At 34.9% G+C, this 14,852-nt stretch overlaps 1 protein-coding gene across 6 annotated transcripts in view; it reads right to left on the minus strand.

The window, feature by feature from the left end:
• Positions 1-14,852, minus strand: part of LOC149803945 (lysine-specific demethylase 5A-like) — a 103,939-nt gene that overhangs the window by 48,467 nt on the left and 40,620 nt on the right. For all 6 annotated transcript variants that reach the window (XM_089953756.1, XM_089953753.1, XM_089953757.1 and 3 more), the window contains 3 exons: positions 10,937-11,099; positions 4,066-4,185; positions 1,831-2,025 (listed from right to left, as the gene is read on the minus strand). In XM_089953756.1, the coding sequence (XP_089809882.1) occupies positions 1,831-2,025; positions 4,066-4,185; positions 10,937-11,099 (478 nt within the window). The remainder of the gene's footprint in view (positions 1-1,830; positions 2,026-4,065; positions 4,186-10,936; positions 11,100-14,852) is intronic.

Consider the following 14,852-nt stretch of genomic DNA (forward strand, 5'->3'; position numbering starts at 1 on the left):
TGATTTCCCTATGGATAGCCTCATCTCCCAATTGTTAGCCTCACTGATTTGATCTCATCTGTTGAATCTTACACTCAGACTGGTTTCAACTGGAACAATCACGTTTAATTAACATGTATACAGCATACAGAGCCATGTGGCTCTTGTTGCAATGGATATCATAATTTAAACAAGCATTGACTGTTTATTCAGCTGTGTCAATTGATAATGGAACATAGCAGTGCTTGTATAGGAGTAAAATCAGAACTGTCAGGGAACTATTATATGGATTATAACTGTTCCTCCCTCCCTCTCTCTCCCTCAAAATCAAAACTGGAACAAGCATGTGAGCATTGGTGATGCAATTTCACAATTGCCGGTAATATGGAATATCATACAGTGATACCATTAATATTCATGAAGCTGGAAGTTACTATAGTGTAAAAACGAAGCCAAGGTATTGACATGGCCTCGCCTTATACTCTGAATCGACTTACACTCCACATCGATTTATAGGCCTGCAAATATGGTATTTACAATATTATGGACTGGTCTCCTGTTTAGTTAAGTTTGTCTTTTACATTTAAAGACTATGTACTATGTACCAGTCTATCAAACCAATGGTGAAGTACATTTTCCTGTGACTGTCCACATAAAAAAGTCCTGTTTAAACAAGAGAGTCAATTTTGTTTCACCCTGCCTTTTGTCAAGCTACAACATTAAGAAACCTGAACACTGAACTTAATCTTAACAAGTGGCCCAAGTGGGCTTGACAATGCTCACCAGCATTACAAAGCTTAACGGGTCACCATTATTCCATGCAAGTTTGTGTAGTACATAAACTAGGTGAACTACTTCACAGACATATCATGTTTATACATGTTGCTGTTACCTATTTTACTACATTCAAATGCCAGGATATCCCAAGAAAAATACTTCCTGAAGATAAAGACATAATTAATACGTGTAACTTCATGCTTGTTACTGAACTTATCCAATATAATATTGACGAGACAAACACATTTAGCAGACAGAAATTTAAAGAGAATCTGGACCAGTAACAAGATGGTTATAATCTCCTCCAAAATGATTAAAAATAAACTCATTCTTATCCAACTCATTATCAAACTCATCCAAGATCTTAATGATATAAGCCTACATATTTCAAGTTTCATCTCAACTGGAATCTAAAATATGTACTCCAAAGTGGTAACAAGCTATTTGTAATGGATGGGTGACTGATAATTCACAGGGCCATACCATAAACTCACTTGCCCTTATGGCCAACTGAGCTAAAAATGTTAACATTTACCTGGAAAGATGTACACACATATAGACGGACACTCATGAGATTGCTATGTTAAGCTTCCACAAGGCAAGCTCAACAAAAATAATAGTTTTAAAATAAAGTCAATATAATTTGGAATGAAACTTTTATGAAGCCAATCTGATAGTTCTGCAAATCTGAAATGGATTGCATCCCTATATGAATAACAACTAGCAATGAACATCAAAGGACTGCCATATTTTTTAACATTAGAAATGAATTTTAAAAAACTGGGAAACATTAAAGAAGATTCAATGACAAAGAGATCTATTATCAGTCACAATGACTATGACCTTTGGACCCCAAAACTGACAGAATTCTTCATTCTCCAAGTGCAATTTATCGATATTTTTTGGTTAGTGACAACTATGTTATTGTGAGGAAAAATGGTAACAGAAAGATAGACAACATAATATACTATGCCCTATAGTCATTTATCAAACTTTTCTGATGACTAAATTGTCAGACTAATTTCTAACAGTTTACATTATTAGCAAAAAACATCCAACTGAATAACTTCTAACCATTTCAAACAGCTGCTTTCTTCTTATCCTCTCTTCCTCTACAATGGCAAGAAGATCCTCATGTGTTGTGGCTGCAATATTGAAATCAAGTCTTTCTGGGTCAGCAGCCATCTTGCACACCAACTCCTCGTGAGAAAACACGCACTGACGATGGAGAGAACGATAATGCTCCACACAGACTCGACCCATGGGAAGCTAGAACATAGTGAATTAATAATTTCTGTTATCTGAAAAATGGTATATCAGAAATCTCCAGCATGACTATTTCTGGTTTCATACAAAGTACAGTCTTAACAATAGTGAAATAGTATAGATCTTTTGAACTGAATTGTCATAAATTACACACAGTATAAAAAGCCACATATTTATGTTGGGTGTTTTAACTGTCACCATACTGGACCCAGTGGAAAGCAATACTGGAGTCAGTCCAATGGACTTGGTGATTTAGACTCAATATCATGAACTGTTTATGCTGTTTACGTTCATGAGATGAAATCTGTATACACATTATTCTAGACATAACTTGATCATAATGAAAATCTCTGCAAGGAGTGACAATTCACATTTTCACCAATCTGTCTGGCTAGGACAATGGTCCTAAATTTCAATTTTATGTTCTTTTCCCCAAGTAAATTAGTGTTTCTATTGTTTGGATGGTGTAACAAGGTGCAGTTCAATGCAAGATTGGAAGTGATTTTGGTAAACTAGGTTGCACCATTATGAAACACTTTCATGACAACATTTTAGTGCTTTCTTCTTTTACAAATAAAGAGTTCTAGGTCTTTTTCTGCTGTTTGGCTTTCTTTTTCTTTATAAAACTATGCTTATTCATTGTGATCCAATTTCGTGCAATCTCACATTTTCAAGCTCTTCACTGATAAAAAGCAAAGGAATTAAAAGAACTTGGGCATGTTGCAAAACAAAAGGCATGTTATCCATCAAGTTTGCTGACTGTAAATAATGGACAACTTGAGATATTGTGTGGAAATGAAATTGGTAACAGATGGACAACATCATAACACAATACACTATTGGGAAGAGTGCAAGTACAATGTCTGGTCAAAAAGCACATCTGCTGATGATGACCATAATATAAATAAAGTTTAAAAACTGCAAGAGAAGTTACAATCTAAATAATCTTTCATAAATTGCATCAGCTGTAAGTTAAAATGAGACATAACTCGTATTAAAATCAAAGAACACCTGTCAATATGTGCAAGACAATCATAATAAAAGCAATCAACAAAAATTGTAAGTCAAGCTGTGTTCACAAGATTACGTCTCACAATATATATAGCTGCAAGGGCAATAACTCTAACAAAACTAGCTGGAACATATTTGTGCATATTCAGGTGATGATCATACTATTTACCAACATACAGGGCAATCAGTTAAAAACTTCAGAACTAGCTGTGCTAACAAGGCTGAATCATTTTAAAGAAAAAAGGGCAATAACTAAAACAAAACTTGCAGGAGCAAAGCAATTTGTCAACATGTGTATCTTCAAGTGATGATCATAATATTTACAAAGTTTGAAGGCAATCCATCACAAACTACAAGTATGGAAGTGCTAATGAGATTGTGATGTGAGGATGGATGGATAGGTGGGTGGGTGGATGGATGGATGGGCAAACAAGGATTACTATTTCTCATCACATCTCAGTATAACAACAATAATTGCTCCAGTAAAGAGAACTGCAGAACAGACAGCAACATATCTATATTAAATATAGCTGACCATGACTGGTTTTGGACTTTTTTAAATGTAGCTTTAACAATTTTTCAGTCATACTGCTGTGATGTCTGCAGCGTGGCAGTTTATGGTGATGTCTACCACTGAGGCATGATGATGCAAACATGTAGCATCATGTCCCACCCAGTAAGATTATCCTGATACCAGGCCAATCAGTCCTAACACTAACCTCTTAAAGAAGAGTGTCAAGCAAGGCAGCTGTAAGTACCATTTTTATAATATATGGTTGGTATGACTCTGGCAGGGTTCGAACCTGCGACCTCCCACATCTAAGGCCACTGGAGTGGTCTCTGACCATGACAGTATCTAACCTTTCATAACATGTTTTTGGATACAATAACCCATCCAAGAAACATAACTAGATTTACTTGTAAGTGACCATTTCACTGTAACAGTTTAAAAGGAAGAAGAGTATTCACAACTGCAAGACACCACTGTATGGCAATAACTTTATGACAAATTTTACTTTGGTTCAAACTTACCCAGTCAGCAGGACAAAAGTTCACAGCCTCAGCAAAGTTGTAACCCTGGTTAAATCCAGCATGATAGGCTCGAGGAAATGTCACAATAAACTCTCCAGCATGTTGATTGGTTCTGACAATCTGAAGAAAAGAGTATATGGTATTATCATCCATATTTTCCATTAGAGATATCAAAAAATACTAAATAACTTAAATGATAGCAGAGCCAATCTAAACTAAATGATATCCCCAAGAACTCTAACAAGAAATCCAAGTGGGTCTGTGATTGCTGATATTTGCCTAACAGCCAAATTGCAAGAGAAGTTAGCCAAGAAATCTGGGTTAGAAGGAAGATTTCCTTCAAATGTTTTTTAGAGCAAGATATGATCTGAGATGATAAGAAAAAAATGGATCATATCGAGGATTCAAGCCAGGAGAATATAAAACTTTAAATTTAATTTAATTTAAATGTTAAAATGTAAACTTTAAAATGAAGAAATAAAAAACCATCACTGTTGACAGGTTTTTCTCCTGACCACTTGGCTCATTTTATTGATGGCAACTTTATTTAAAGAAAAAAGAATACTTTGCACGTGTTAAAGGAATATTATTATAAATTAATGATGGAAATGTTATAAATTAATATAGTTTGTTTGAAAAATACAAAAATATGTTTAATTTTTCTGCTTTCTTATCATTTCTACCTATTTCAAATATTTCTTCTGACAATAACAAGCACTGAGCACTAGTTGTAACCGTATTAACAACAACTTTTCCATTTTTGCTGCAGTTTACTACTGTCAGGTTATCCATTACTGCATTCACCAGTTATTACATTTTTCCCCTGAAAATTTTAAGTACCCAATGCAATAAAATGTGGTAGACAGCACTAGACTTCAAAAATGACTAAAAAATAGTCTCAGACACAATATGATAAAGGAGTCTTAGAAAAAAATGCTTTGAAAATGACTGCAATAATAATGCAGTGGTACTTTGCTTTGACGTAAGAAACTATAAAATAAGTACATGTTTACTCTGCGAGGGTAACTGCGCTAATAATAAAAGACTCAAAAAGGATTCAGACAAAATTCTGTCTTCACCCAAGCCAGTTTTAGGGTTCTGTCAGAAAACAAAAGACGAATCCACCAATTATAATCAAAGAAGTGCTGAAATATCCAGCATGCCAAAATCAAAGATGGAATGAAACACAAAATTATATTAAAATGATGTTAATCTAGTTGATCTATATTCATAATTTTAACCTATATTATGGTGCTTCTTTAAAGAATATTTAACAGTTTGATGAATATATGCTGGATCTGACCCTAATATATTTATTAATATTAATTAAACATGTGCCTTTTCATACAGATTACATCACCGTCTAGGATCTCTTATATCAATAAAAAATGGAAAATCATGTGAAAACAGCAATGGACATACAGCTAAAATAGAGAAGAATGAGATTTGGAGAAAACAAATCACGAGTAAAGCAAAATCTGCATCTAATATTTGTAGGAATAAACAAGAATGTAAGTGATTCTAAGCACAATAAGAACATGCAAGTACTGTACACTATAATACAGGTATCCTAGTAAACTTGAGGTGACTTAACATTTTATTTCATATTTCATGCACATGCATAAAAACAATCATTGTAGTTTATATAAGTTTATTGACATGTTAAATGAACAAGCGCGGGTCAATGCTGTGTGATTTATTTCTATCTTATCACTTTTGTTGTTGTTTATTGTTGTAAAGTTTAATGCCATTTTTCAGCACAAGATAGGCTATTCATGGCGGCCAGCATAAATGGTGGAGGAAGAACCCAGGAAAACCCTGGAAAGAACCACCAACCCACGAGAAATTACAGGCAAGCGTTCTCACATACCCACACTGGCCGAACCCGAGACTCAAACCCACGCAGACAGAGGTGAGATGGCAATGATCTGTAATGGTGAATGCTTTAGACTACTTGGCTACTTGGAGCCCCCTTATCACTTTTGCTTTGCAAGGGACACTGAAAATATTATGTGCATAAAAGACTTGGGAAAAGCATTATTTTATCCTGTTACAATACTTAACGACTGTTATGGTATTATTTTTGATGTCAGTAATTTAAGTGTCATTTCTCTAAGACCAAATCATAAGGGCTACTTAACCATTGTTATGGTATTATTTTTGATGTCAATAATTTAAGTGTCATTTCTCTAAGACCAAATCATAAGGGCTACTTAACCATTGTCATGGTATTATTTTTGATGTCAATAATTTAAGTGTCAAATCATAAGGGCTACTTAACCATTGTCATGGTATTATTTTTGATGTCAATAATTTAAGTGTCAAATCATAAGGGCTGGCATGTAATATGAGGTCATGCATCCCTGACACAAATGAGGGAGAAACGGAGAGATAAAGTATGGATGTCTTCATAATCAACAAGTTCCATGGAATCAATGTCTCATCTGTATCCATATGCTTATGAATAAAATTATTCTGACTATTAATATTTTCAACACAAATCTTTATAATTGTTGATGATGATGCTTGTGTGTGTTTTGGATTTTTAATGCAGCTTTAACAATTTTTCAGTCATATCACTATGATATCTGCAGTGTGGCAGTTTAGTTATGTCTAGCACTTGGGCATCATGCCACAGACATGTAGCATGATGTCACACCCAGTCACATTATCCTGACACCAGGCCAACCAGTCCTAACACTAACCTCTTAATGCTGAGTGCCTATCAAGGCAGCTGTTAGTACCATTGTTATAAAACTTTGGTATGACTCAGCCGGGGTTTGAATCTGCGACCTCATTGATGATGATGCAGTTCAGGCCAAAAATGTACCTTGTGTCTAGTTATGCTAAACTTATTAGTTCAAATAAATGTTACTGTTTCAAGATTTCTCTATTTTCATTACATCTTCACACATAACTAAAGGCATCATCTGTTCATTATTTAGTCATTTTTTATGATAAATGCTTTCTGTCAAAGTTTGTAAAATTGAATGTGGCTCTTTCTTGTTAAAGTTGTTGAAAACTTTTTCCCACTGTCCATCATGCTGGCATACTTGATAGTAGATTCGCATCAATTACAACAAAAAATTAAAACTTTCCATTTCAGAGTTCTTTCTGACAATTTCGGTCAAATTATGCTGAACATTATTTTGACATCTTTTAAAGGACGTTCTATTTTTAGAAATGGTGGCCATATTTAATGGAAAATCGGAATAATTTAAAAGACTTTCATTCCATGATATTTTTGGTTAAATTAGGTTAAATTCTTTCGATTTTTAAAAACAAATTATTTTTCACTTTCTCTATTTTTTAGTAATGGTGGTCCTTGATGGACGATAGCATAATACTATACAAAACTGAAAGTCATCTGTGCCAGGATGGTTTCAAATTTGGTTAAATTCTGTTGTGACTTCTAAGAAAAAATAAACGTAAAGGTTATCATATTCTGAGTGTCCTATATACTTGCTTTTAAGACGAGTCCAACAGCAAACTGCACTGACACAGATCTGCTTTCACATAATGCACTGGAAGATCTGTGTCTGTTCAGTTTGTTAGGCGTAATAAGGAGAACAAAAAAATAAGACACATTATGCTGGCTCTTTGTTGTTTGCAGTTTGAATCAACATATAAGCAAATACATACGGCAACGACAGCCAAAATTTTGAAGTGGATTGGCATCATTTGTACACATTTGAAAACCCTTTATTATTGGATGTTTTTTCGGTCAATTCTCATCAAATTCTGTTTAAAAGCTTGAGAAGAAGTAATTTAAAGTTATATTTTATATGCTTAGTACTGCAGAGGTTCCGTTACACTGATATACGCCAGTTTTTAACGATAAAAGTTTTTTTGCAAGGAAAAAAGATGAGGCTGTCAGTATTCATGCATCGATAAAAACATGTTTAAAGTCTTGAAAGTTAACTGTCTCAGCATCAAAGACTGTGAGAATCTGATTTAATCTTTTTATACCGTTGTAGTTCTATATTCCTCCTGACTCTGATAAACAACAGAGCACCAGAAGGAAAGTCGGCTTATCTGTTTGATAATTGCTTCAAGATGAAACAATAAAAATGAAAGCACTCATGTCTCTGTTTCATATATGTTAACACAAGCTGTCACTTTCTGCTTCATTCTGTTTGCACTGAAGAATTGGTGAGCATGAAACAGTAAGTTCAATTTTTTAAAGTACTAATGATAATCCTATGCCAGTACAAGTGCTGCAGATGAAAATGAACATAATGTTCCAATTTCAAAGGATTTTTTTGTCAAAGACTTTTCACCTTCCTTGGCACATATTTCAAATTCAAGTGCACAGAAATCTAGAACTACTGGAACAAAAAAAAAAGAAACGAGGCATTTCCATTTCAATGGAGAATAACATATTTCAGTTCCATGGATCAGCGTCAACATTAAATCAGTTGCACTGGGAATTGAAATCCATCACTGATATTCTCCGAGTTGTGAAATAAATGCTTGCATATTGAGATATTTCTATGTCACGTAGTTTACTTTTTTTTTTATCCCATTGGTGGATTGATCTACTCTTGTTGAAAACAAATTAATAACCACATGCTTGTTTGCTTGGTGACCAACTTGGTTTGGATTTTGCCACTTTCTGTTTATAAATGATTGTAAGTCATGTATTCTAGCCATGCTTAAATTGAAATCAATTTACTCACACGCAGCCACTAAAACTATAAACATTTCATGCAGTGCAATGAAACACTTTAACTATTTACTTTATAAGTGAACTCTGAACCAAAATTATTAACTGAGTGTGGATTAAGTTGGTGACTGACAGTGTGGAATGGGACTACACTATACACTGTGGTTTGTTCCACAAATTTGTTCCTATATGTAACAGGGTACATTTTCAGGTTAGTATCATTAAATGTAGCTTAAAGTACCTAATTAGTTTTAAGTACTTCGTGTTAAATGAATTAAGTACTTTTATCTACATTTAATGATGATGACGTGAGAATTTACAAAGTTACAGAGATGATAAAATTTGCGATGCTGTGTGGAACTATAGTGTCGTGGTGTTGATGTGTGGTGCTGTCCAGTACAAATGCAGCTCCTGTAAAGGTCAGAAACCCATTCATGTCATTTTCGTACTCTTAAGTGTTGTTTACAACATAATTTTCTCCACTATATACAAGTGAGAAACCATGCATTGATGAGACTGGATGATTAGCATATATACAGGTAAAATATAGTCTTATACAGACGTCTTCCATCCTTGCTGGTTTGAGGTAGTGGTAGTAGCACAGCCCTAGGGGAAACGGTGGTTTGTGTGTGTCTGATTTGGAATTTTATCGAAGCTTTATTTTTCAGTCATGTCGCAGTGTGGCAGTTTATAGTGATGTCTAGCATAGGGCATCATGCTGCTGGCATGTAACATCATGTCCCACCCAGGCACATTATCCTGACACCAGGCCAACCAGTCCTAAAACTACACAAACCTCTTATTGCTGAGCTCCTAATGAGGCAGCTGTTAGTACCAATTTTATATCTCTTTGGTACAACTCAGCCGGGTTCAAACTCATGACCTCTTGCGTCTGAGGCAGACGCTCTAACCACATAGGCCACCAGAGAAGCCTCGGAAACTTTGGTACTGGATGTAATATCTGAAGGCAGACAGGCAAACTAGGAGCTTCCTCATGCCAGGAAGCTCTGATAAAATTGGTTGAAATAGGTCCAAGTGTGTGGGTTTTCTAAATGTACACACAAGGGATCATACATGAAGGAAGCAGGGCTACGAATCAAGGCCAACCTGGCTGGCTGCCTCTGTGCCACTGCGAAAGGCACATAGCTCCATTTTTTTATTCTTGTCATGATATCCATAATGTGTTAGAACTGTTATCAAAACACACACACACACACACACACACACACACACACACACATATATCCATTAGGTCCAAACAAATATGGATGCTGAAATACGGATTGCAGACTTAGCAAGATTGCATAATCACTACCTATTCCCAGCATGAGAAAAACAGTCAAATTATTAAACCTGTCAAAAGAATACTTCTCAAATAATGCTTTTTCTCCCTAACTGATAAAATTATGATAATAAAAATATGCAATTAAAGTGGTTATTTAAAGTCTGTACATTTTGTTTAAAGAAGTGCAACCAATCCAGTATAAACATGATCAAAGAAAATAAAAAAAATCAAACTAGAATTGTATTCAATGGACATGAAGTCCACCACCACAATGCCCAAAATGACCTAATACAAAACTTAACCAAGCTATTAGTTTTTGGTCAGATGGACAGACAAGTGTAACAATATATGCCCCTACCACTCTGGTGGTGAGGCATTACAACACCTACATAAAGCTCCACATGACTGTCAGTATTGTGTACTTACAGAGACACCTTTCTTCATCAGAATGTTGGGGTTCATGATAGTGGTCAGTCTTGTGTACTTACAGAGACACCTTTCTTCATCAGAATGTTGGGGTTCATGATAGTGGTCAGTCTTGTGTACTTACAGAGACACCTTTCTTCATCAGAATGTTGGGGTTCATGATAGTGGTCAGTATTGTGTACTTACAGAGACACCTTTCTTCATCAGAATGTTGGGGTTCATGATAGTGGTCAGTACTGTGTACTTACAGACACCTTTTTTCATCAGAATGTTGGGGTTCATGATAGTGGTCAGTATTGTGTACTTACAGAGACACCTTTCTTCATCAGAATGTTGGGGTTCATGATAGTGGTCAGTATTGTGTACTTACAGAGACACCTTTCTTCATCAGAATGTTGGGGTTCATGATAGTGGTCAGTATTGTGTACTTACAGAGACACCTTTCTTCATCAGAATGTTGGGGTTCATGATAGTGGTCAGTACTGTGTACTTACAGAGACACCTTTCTTCATTAGAATGTTAGGGTTCATGATAGTGGTCAGCTGGTGAAGAAGATCAGGGGTATTTTCAAACAGCTCTGGAGCTGAACTCTTCATTGCCTCCTCAAATTTTTCTGCCTCATCTCCCGGAACGCCATACCATGTCTTGGGCTCTCCCCTGTAAAAATCAATAAATCAATAAACAATTTAACTCTTGTCTATAATTCTGTGCCCCCCCCCCCCACCGTCCTTAGTACTGAAAATAACTTCAGACAGCCTGTTGCATGTGTTTGGAAGCTGTTTAAGAAACAAAAGGGATGGAAATGATGGCACTACACATTTGCATGCCAGTTGAGTGTCCAATAATCAATCAATATGAGATTGCAGTCAGAGTCCTGATGGCACTACACATTTACATGACATTTGCATGTCAGTTGAGTGTCCAATAATCAACCAATATGAGATTGCAGTCAGAGTCCTGATGGCACTACACATTTACATGACATTTGCATGTCAGTTGAGTGTCCAATAATCAACCAATATGAGATTGCAGTCAGAGTCCTGATGGTACTACACATTTACATGACATTTGCATGCCAGTAGTGTCGAATAGTCAAGCCATATGAAATTACCATCAGAGTCCTGTAGAAGTCGAATGACAAAATGACCAAAATGTTAGGACTGGCATTCATTAATGATTAATATAAAAAAGTTAAAAGGTTTTGTTTTCTCTGCATTTTATCCACAAGTCTAAAGTCAAAACAAGAAGTGAGATGGACATTGTTTCAACTGTTACTCCTAGTCCCACAGTATATGGGGCAGAGGTTGACTTGATATACAGCAACACTGATGGACATATAATCATTCTTTTTATTTCCTTCCAAAATTAAAGATATAGAGAATTTTAATCTACAAAATTGCATTTTACCTCTAAAATTACTGTGCAATCTCAAATTTGTAATGAAACTTTCTAGTTTGACTTAACAACTTTCAACTATGACTTAATAAAATACTTATAAACAACAAAATAGGCAAATATACAAATAAAACTGAAGGACATACTATTTATATGCTGCATGTGGTCATCTTGATAAAACTTTTATCAATAGTGTACTTAGAGGTCATGTTAACAAAACTATTGTCAACAGTGTACACAGACAGAGCTCATGTTAATAAAACTATTGTCAATAGTGTACACAGAGCTCATGTCAATTAAACTACTGTCAATAGTGTACACAGACAGAGCTCATGTTAATAAAACTATTGTCAATAGTGTACATATAGCTCATGTCAATTAAACTATTGCCAATAGTGTACACAGACAGAGCTCATGTTAATAAAACTGTTGTTAATTGTGTACCTACACATAGGTAATGTTAATTAAACTGTTGTCAATAGTGTATATAGAGGTCATGTTAATAAAACTGTTGTCAATAGTGTACATAGAGGTCATGTTAATAAAACTATTGTCAATAGTGTACCTATACAAGATCATGTTAATAAAACTAGTGTCAATGGTGTATCTAGACACAGATCATGTCAATAAACTATTGTCAATAGTGTACATAGTGCTCATGTTAATTAAACTATTGTCAATAGTGTACATAGACAGAGCTCATGTTAATAAAACTATTGTTAATTGTGTATCTAGACACAGGTGATGTTAATAAAACTGTTGTCAATAGTGTACATAGAGGTCATGTTAATAAAATTATTGTCAATAGTGTACCTATACAAGATCGTGTTAATAAAACTAATGTCAATGGTGTATCTAGACACAGATCATGTCAATAAACTATTGTCAACAGTGTACCTAGACAGAGGCCATAATTATTTGTAATAATAGTTTACATCTTATACTGACACATTTACATACCTAAAATCAATTGGGATATTTCTATCCCTTATTCTATTTCGCATACATATACTGCACAAAGAAGTTTAAACTGAGAAAAGAGATCATCTTCAAGTTTATTAAGCAAAGCACCTTCATTTAACTTAAAAAACATGTCCCCTTTAACAAGGGCAAGTCGGAGAGTGATTGATGTGACAAATGTTAGATGTTGGTTCGTTTCTTGCAAATTATCATGGCATTTTCGAACTTAATTCGTGACCAGTCCAGTGGACAAACAATTCTCTTAATCATAAATGAGGTTTTAAACAAAGCAATTCTGCAATCAAGTGAGCAAAAATACCAAGAATATAAAAGTAGTCTGATGCATAAAATTATTTTGCTCAAACTAGGATATCATTTTAACTGGGACTGTATTAAGTGGGTTCAACTGTACATGGAAAAGGGTTAATGTTTTCAATGAAAGCTTTTAAGCTGTTGAGTTCATCATGGTTTTCTAAAGATGTTTTCAGCATAAAGGTGAACATTTGTTGACTTTAAAACCACATGAATTTTAATACACATTTGCAATCTACATTTATATTTCAGCAAGTCACCATTTGGAACAAGGGAATAAATTAAGAGAGATACTGGAATCTATAGCTATATATCAGCAAATCACCATTTGGAATAAGGGACTATATTAAGAGAGATACTGGAATCTATAGCTATATATCAGCAAATCACCATTTGGAATAAGGGACTGTATTAAGAGAGATACTGAAATCTAAAGTTATGTATCAGCAAGTCACCACTGGAATAAGGGACTGTATTAAGAGAGATACTGGAATCTATAGTTATGTATCAGCAAGTCACCACTGGAATAAAGGACTATATTAAGAGAGATACTGGAATCTATAGCTATATATCAACAAGTCACAATTTAAAATAAGGGACTGTATTAAGAGAGATACTGGAATCTATAGTTATGTATCAGCAAGTCACCATTTGGAATAAGGGACTGTATTAAGAGATATTGAAATCAACCAGCAGATAATTAAGCCAGGCCAGATCCAAGAAATGAATACTTTTTATATTCTGAAACACCACTAATAAATGACCCATTGCAAAACAAAGCTTGGTTTAGAACAAGGCCATCTTATTGCTTAGAACATTCCTTTGAATTATTTTGCTATGGTCCCCAAAGATCCAGAACCATCAACTTTTAATTTCTGTCTTGCTTTTTAAGGTTAAGCCAGTTGTAAATGCAATTGGTGACTTAACTGGACAGAGAATTCTGCAGATAGTACCTCATACATACTTAAAACTGAGTAAGTGACATTGACCAATAAGAGTTAGGAGATTAGGATATTGCCGACTGAAACATGAAAAACAATACAATAAGAAAATCCACTGAGGTTTTTTGTTGTTGGAAGATGAGGCCCAATTTGGGCCTAAGAGTGCTTACCTGGCTAACATGCACAACTCTGGATCAGAACAAGGCATTCTGTTGGAATATCTTTCAATTCTGCTGATTGAATTGTACAGACTTTCTTCTAAGTCGACATTTGTTTAAAAAACATTCAATTCACCGCAAATATGGGTGGTCTTAAAAGTGAAACATACAAAAGATTTTATACATCTGATCTTAATCCCAGAGTCAACAAAGGCAGCACTTGTTTTGTTTTCTCAGTTAACAATCTCTTAATCTGATAAACCGGACCATAATAACTAAGGTGATAAAGACAGCACTCACTTAGTTTTTACCTGTGGACAATCCTTTGATTGCATCACAAACTGGATACTTGTTCAGTGACATATTGAGTCCTAACTTCAGTTAACTGTGGGAGCCCATTTTTTACTCACTTGGATTATGTCACACAACTGACAACCTGAGTATGTCTCAACTTACAGGAGGGCCTGAATAAGCCATTTAAGGCAAATATGTGAAAGCAGTGGCACAATCTTATTGTATATATGGGACCAAATAACTGACAAAAGCAGGAAATTGTAAGCATCCAGGGACTGATTTTCTATCTTAATGGGTGAGTAATACATGGCAGCACTTGCATTAAGATTTTTATAATTTTATATCTTCAG

Source organism: Sinohyriopsis cumingii, chromosome 3 (assembly GCF_028554795.1).
Source record: "Sinohyriopsis cumingii isolate HCF-2022 chromosome 3, ASM2855479v2, whole genome shotgun sequence".
Taxonomy (NCBI): domain Eukaryota; kingdom Metazoa; phylum Mollusca; class Bivalvia; order Unionida; family Unionidae; genus Sinohyriopsis; species Sinohyriopsis cumingii.